At 45.4% G+C, this 6,916-nt stretch overlaps 1 protein-coding gene across 1 annotated transcript; it reads left to right on the forward strand.

The window, feature by feature from the left end:
• The first annotated feature begins 360 nt into the window (after positions 1-360).
• LOC115425228 (translation initiation factor IF-2-like) lies at positions 361-6,512 on the forward strand. The gene is made up of 6 exons (XM_030142609.1): positions 361-502; positions 585-665; positions 899-979; positions 2,149-2,259; positions 5,642-5,711; positions 5,974-6,512. The coding sequence occupies exons 1-6, from the start codon at positions 402-404 to the stop codon at positions 6,265-6,267; spliced, it is 738 nt and encodes a 245-aa protein (XP_029998469.1). The 5' UTR covers positions 361-401; the 3' UTR covers positions 6,268-6,512.
• Positions 6,513-6,916: the final 404 nt, after the last annotated feature.

Genomic DNA, 6,916 nt, shown 5'->3' on the forward strand with positions numbered 1-6,916 from the left:
TGGTCTGGACTGGTTTAATCCTTCAGGTTTTAATGGAAATCTGAGAAACCATCATCACATGGTCATCGGTCATCATCGACATATCTTCTTCCTAGACTTTGAGAATCAGCTGTGCTGGTCCTTCACTTCAGGTCCCATCATCAGCTCCAGGAAGACATCTAGTGGTCTGACAGTAGAACTACAGCACAACCAACACACACATGTATCAGCCATAACACTTCAACTCACACTCACACCACAAACACACATATGAGATGTGGGACGCAGGTCTTGGTCCAAAACCCTGAGTCTGGTTTATCTGTGACCCGCTGGTCCACATCTGACTCTTCTCCATCATAGAACCACGTCTCAAACTCTGCTGTTTTCAGTGTTTGTTGTGTGACTGATGTGGATTCAGCAGAATGGATCAGTGTGAGGACAGAGAGGAGGGAGCCCCTCCCCCAAAGACCACCGACAGGACCCCCCCAGGACCTGGACCCGACAGACCCCTCAGAGCTCAGAGGTGAGACCACCATCTGGATCTCTCCACCACTGTTCTCCATATCAGAGCTCAGCACTAAAACCACTGACATCACCATTCACAGACCTGCACCTGGACCTGCACCAGGACCAGGACCTGGACCAAGACGTGGACCAGGACCTGACAGGCCCCCCATAGCTCAGAGGTGAGACCACCATCTGGATCTGTCCACCACTGTTCTCCATGTCAGAGCTCACCACTAAAACCACTGACATCACTATTCACAGACCTGGACCAGGACCTGGACCTGGACCAAGATGTGGACCAGGACCTGACAGACCCCCCATAGCTCAGAGGTGAGACCACCATCTGGATCTGTACACCACTGTTCTCCATATCAGAGCTCAGCACTAAAACCACTGACATCACCATTCACAGACCTGCACCTGGACCTGCACCAGGACCAGGACCTGGACCAAGATGTGGACCAGGACCTGACAGGCCCCCCATAGCTCAGAGGTGAGACCACCATCTGGATCTGTCCACCACTGTTCTCCATGTCAGAGCTCAGCACTAAAACCACTGACATCACCATTCACAGACCTGCACCTGGACCTGGACCAGGACCAGGACCTGGACCAAGACGTGGACCAGGACCTGACAGACCCCCCATAGCTCAGAGGTGAGACCACCATCTGGATCTGTACACCACTGTTCTCCATGTCAGAGCTCACCACTAAAACCACTGACATCACTATTCACAGACCTGCACCTGGACCTGGACCCGGACCTGGACCTGTATCTGGACCTGGACCAAGATGTGGACCAGGACTTGACAGACCCCCCATAGCTCAGAGGTGAGACCACCATCTGGATCTGTGCACCACTGTTCTCCATGTCAGAGCTCAGCACTAAAACCACTGACATCACTATTCACAGACCTGGACCAGGACCTGGACCTGGACCTGGACCAAGATGTGGACCAGGACCTGACAGACCCCCCAAAGCTCAGAGGTGAGACCACCACCTGGATCTGTACACCACTGTTCTCCATGTCAGAGCTCAGCACTAAAACCACTGACATCACTATTCACGGACCTGGACCCAGTTGTGTGTCCATGAAGAGTACTGACTCCAAGGACTTCAACACTGACTTTAAACCGGATCGTTCGTCAGAGTCAGTGTAGGTGGTCCTCATTCAGACCTTTAGACCCCAGTGCGACACTAAACCACTTGTATGTAAATGTTGATCTGACCACAGACTCTATGGATGAACGGATCCTCCAGGACTCAGCAGGAAACTGGGTTTGGATTCCCTCATGTGATGTGTGTGTTCCGGTTCAGTTTCCATACAGTAGTAGGTCTCTCCATCAGCTGGATGGAAATCTGATGGTTGGCTGTGGACACACGGGTCCAAATAGTCTGTCATTAGATTCACCTGGTTGGACTCAAGAACATCTGACTAACAAATACAGAAGTACATTATTGATTTATACTCTAGAATTATTCCTCACCTGATGAACTTAGAATGAACTCAATGATCCTGATCTAATGGTTCAGTGACTTTCATTGATCTGTGACTTTTTGGATCAGATTCACACTTTATTGATCTTCAGTGTATTGATCATTTTCTTATTGTTTCTACATATTTGTTTAAAGACTAAACACTTTGTTTTCCTGATGACCAGGATCCACCACAGACCAGAGTCCTCTGGACCTGATCCTGGACCTGGATCCAGTTGTGTGTCCTTCAGGAGTGACCGGTCCAGCATGGAACCAACAGATTTTTCCACAGAGACGTAAGTTTGATGTAAATGTCCGATGTGTCGACTGCTTATTAAATCGATATTAAACACTGACTTTAGTTGAAAGTTTAGAACGTGTTCATTTTCAGCTGATTCTTCACATTATTGAGTCTGTTTCCATGACCAAAGAAATCCAATAACTATTAGTAATCAGATCATTGGAAGAACCAGACCTGAGGCCTTTACATGCACTTAAAGCTATACCGTATGATGTGGCATTTTTACACTTTTCTTTTGTCATCTTAAAATGCTCCTAATAAGCGAGTGTCAAACTAAAATGTAAAAGAAATCCACCAGGTATTGAAACTCAAAAATGTTTAATTCTCATATATTTCTGATAAAAGTCTGACCAATCATTGTATTCGGTCTGAATGAAATAATTGGCCGAACCTGGCTGAGCCTCCTGTCAATCATCCATTACGGCCGTCCAGCATCCGATCAGTTATCGCCGTCCCCGTATCCGATATGCGTCCCTCTGAATCCGACGCTTCACTGGCGCTGCTCCTCCTGTCACTGACCACAGTCTACTGTCCAAGGATGTGAATGGATAAAACTCAAATACACACGTGGAAGAGAAAGAACGGATTTATTAACATCAACAACTCAGGGGAACAAACAGGAGTCTGATGAATGAAGGATGGAGATAAAAGTCCGGAAGTCGGATGTACTGGACCGAACAGGTCTGCACAAAGCTCAGCTTTTATGACGGTGGGACTCATACAGGTACATGTACTTGGTGTCACACATGTAGGATTATGTAGGACGATAAATGTATGGATTATGAAACCTCAAATATCCATGGAAAATTTGCGGAGGCCACGCATTCACAGTGCGCGCGCCCGTCGCCTGGACATCTCATCTCTGTGGTGCAGTGAAGACACTGACCCAGTACCGCACAGACCACACCCTTAAATACAGGGTCTACTGATGGAGCAGGGGCCGCAGGCCCGCAGCAGGTGGATGATGTATCTGATTACTGAGGGAGGGGTCCACGGACACACCGAAGCGGACCAGGCCTCCGCCTCTGCTTCCTCCGCGCACATCAAGTGAGAGGAGGAGAGAGGAGGAGGAGCCTCAGAGCTCAGGCAGAGGGGAAGTGGGCGGGGCTTTGGAGGGAGGCGGGTTGTTCATGTTCAAACTTTTACTAAGTGCTGTGAGAAATGCCACATCAGTAGGTATAGCTTTAAATGTGAAAATCCTAAACCCTGGTTTAGATGCTCCAGTCCATTATGGGATGTCTTTGGGATTTTGTCCGAACATAGTGATGATAGAATCCAACTTCCTGTTATTGTCTTCAACTCCCGTTTGACGAGGTAACTTCTGTTTTGTATGATTGTAATAGTTTGTGCACATGTGCAGATGGAAAAGAACTAAATCCATCCCATGAACCTGTAAACATGTATGAAGACATGGGAGGACTGGAGACACAACCAGCTGTGTTCATCTAATTGATTGTAATCAGATTACTGCTGTGATCTGATCAAACACATCAGATTAGACTGTTTACATGGTCACTGGAAGAATCTGACCACTCCACAAGTCAACTCACCATTGGGCGTCCCCATGGTTACTGCCCATCCTGCATTCTGATTGGCTGACAGGTGTCCCTTTGTTTAGTCTTCTAGTGACTGTTCAGTAAATCTTCTTCAGTGTCTGAAATGACATTTCTATTAGAGCCCGACCGATATGGGATTTTTGGGCCCGATGCCCCAAAGCCACATGGTACATAGTGTTCATATGACAATCACAAAAGTTCCTTCAAACAATACTCATTCATTATTTTCTTTATTTTCTTCCCATAATAATTCAACCCCCCCTTCCCCCTCTTCAAAGAACATACAGGACACCAACCCACAGAGAAAATAAAATAAATTAATAAATAAAATTATAAGAAAACGTGTCACTGTTATAGTCGTGCAGTATACGTTATGATTTACATGGGCAAATAATTAAAGTACAAAAAGAGGACTGCTACGTAGGAACGGTTTGAAGTTTACACAAATATGTCAACACTGGATCCCATACAGAAAAGAATGTATCCTTAGATCCTCTGAGTGTGTATTTTATTTTCTCTAAGTGTATGAATTGCATTAGGTCATGAAACCACAGAGACACGTCAGGTTTGGTTTTAGATTTCCAATGCTATAATATTCTTCTCTGTGCCAGCAGTGTTGTGAAAGCCATGATGTTTTTAGGTCTTTTCCTGATGGTAGAACGTCTTCTATCTGTGGTTCCAAACACAGCCATTACTGCACTGGGTTGGACAGCGATATGAAGGTCCTCTGACAGTGTTCTAAAGATCACACACCAATACGATGTCAGGGCTGGGCATGACCAAAACATATGGGTTCAGTCAGCAGGAGTGTTTCCACACCTGTCACAGCTGGCATCTGTGTTAGCGTATATTTTAGCTAGTCTTGTTTTGGAATGAAAGCGATGTAAGAGCTTGAATTGTATTCCTCTTAGTTTGGCACAGGAAGTCCTGTCATTCACTCTGTGTAGAGGGTTGTCCAATATGTCCTCCTCCAAGTCTTCCCCCAAGATCTGTTTCAGCTTTAACACATTCTTATCCTAGACCTGGACCCTGAGTCCTCACATATGAGCTTCAGGTCAGAGGTCAGAGGTCACAGCAGAGTCAGAAAACATTGGACAGAGAACAGCATCTCATTTAATGTTCACACGGGAAACTGGATTCTTCTGCAGAGAGGATATGGAATCACACTAAGACCCACAGTTTAATGTCAGAGTTCAGCACTAAAACCACTGTACCATCAGTGTTCACAGACCTAGACCTGGACCTGGACCTGGACCTTGGACCTCAGAGCTGTGTGCCCATGAACAGTGATGACTCCATGGGTGTTTCAGAGACTCAGTAAATGAACCTCAGATCTGGTCCAGGTTCACCAACAGGGTTTTCAGCTCAGTCAGTCCTAACTTGGTCCGACCTGAAGTTAGTCCTGTTGCACCGTCGGTGTCACATAGTCTTTTTCTTCAGTCTCTGGTTCAGACACTGGCAGGAGAATCACACTAAACCTGATCAATGAAAACTTGTTGTTGTAGTGGGAGCTGGTCCTGGATGATACTGGATCACAGTCCAGGGTTGGTTCCTGGTCCATTGAACACCTTTGTATCATATGTTGTGAGTGCAGATGGTGAGGAGACACATTGTTAGGACAGAGCTGTTGGTTTCATCCAAATGTAGATGAGATCAACTAAACCCAGTGAGTGTGAAGCTCCAAACACACTCACATGATGATTGTCAGTAGGATCAGCAGGACCAGGACACCTGTCCCACTACAGGGGGTCATGTGGAGACTCATGACGGGGTCAGTTGGACAGACATAATGTGAGGTCATTGTTGATGATTGGTCCACAGAGAGGAGCAGCAGAGCTCAGAGGTTCCCAGTGATCCACAGCATCCAACTCAGCTGGACTCCACATGTGAGGTGTGTACTGGTCCAACATCTACTGGTCCATCTGTTCTGTCCAATCAATAATGTCCAATGCTGATGCAGTACAGCTTATTCATGTGGAACTCTTCAGGATGTTTTTGTCTTTTATATAAAATGGATGATGTTGATGTAATGTGTCAAACATTGGGACAGAAGGTTCATTAAACCTGAGGATTACGTTGATGAACAGGTTAATGATCACATCAGATACAGACCTGGTTGTTGAAGGTGAACATGTTCTTTTGGATCTTTACAGGAAACACAGATGGCAGCATTTAAAGAAACTCTGTTGAAAATTCTGGAGGATCTGAATGATAGTGACTTTAAAAAGGTCAAGTTGTTCTTGGAAAATGAAAAACCACGAATCCCAGTGAGTAAACTGGAGGATGCAGACCGGATAGACACAGTACGTCGGATGGTCCAGACCTACTACACAAATACTCAGAAAGTCACTGTAAGGGTTCTGAAGAAGATTGACAGGACTGATCTGGTGAAGAAACTTCCAGAAGGCATCCTAGTATGTAAAGGTCAGTCTTTAATAAGTAATTAGTAAAGTAAGAAGTTCCACATTTCATTCCCCTGTGATACATTAAAGAGAAGGACGGTGGTAATGTTGTTTCCATCTGTTCAGATCCAGTAGAATTCTATGAATATTCATATTCTGTCCTGGTCCTGAAACCGGGACCTTAAAGGTAGGGTAGGAGATCCTGGGAAAATGGCTCTAGCAAGCTACATTTTGAAAATACACAGTTCAAAAGTCCAAACCCTCCAGAGTACCGAACGCTGCACAGCATCAATTGCCCCTTTGGTCTGTGGTTCCATGCGTACCTCACTGATTGTACTCCAACCCCCCCCCGCTCTTTCAGGTCTGTATTTCAGTATATTAGGGTGTATTCATACCAGGAAGTCTGATAGTCACTTGCTTTAGGCCGGATCAAATTTTTTTCTTTTTTTTTTAGTGCGGTTCGCTTTCACATTGTACATTTTTGTAAGTGGACCAAAATCTGTAAACAAAACCACGTGTGCTGAGGTCATTCAGCCATTGGACAGAAATGTGTTGATTAAGCACGAAGTTCAAGTGAAAGGAGAGAATCATGGAAATTTTGTGTTCTGTTTTTGTTATCGTCAGTGATATGGTTTTTACAGATGCAGACGTTTGCACAAATGCTTGAGTCAGCAAAAGCGTTTGATGCAACATC

Source organism: Sphaeramia orbicularis, chromosome 9 (genome assembly GCF_902148855.1).
Source record: "Sphaeramia orbicularis chromosome 9, fSphaOr1.1, whole genome shotgun sequence".
NCBI classification, from domain to species: domain Eukaryota; kingdom Metazoa; phylum Chordata; class Actinopteri; order Kurtiformes; family Apogonidae; genus Sphaeramia; species Sphaeramia orbicularis.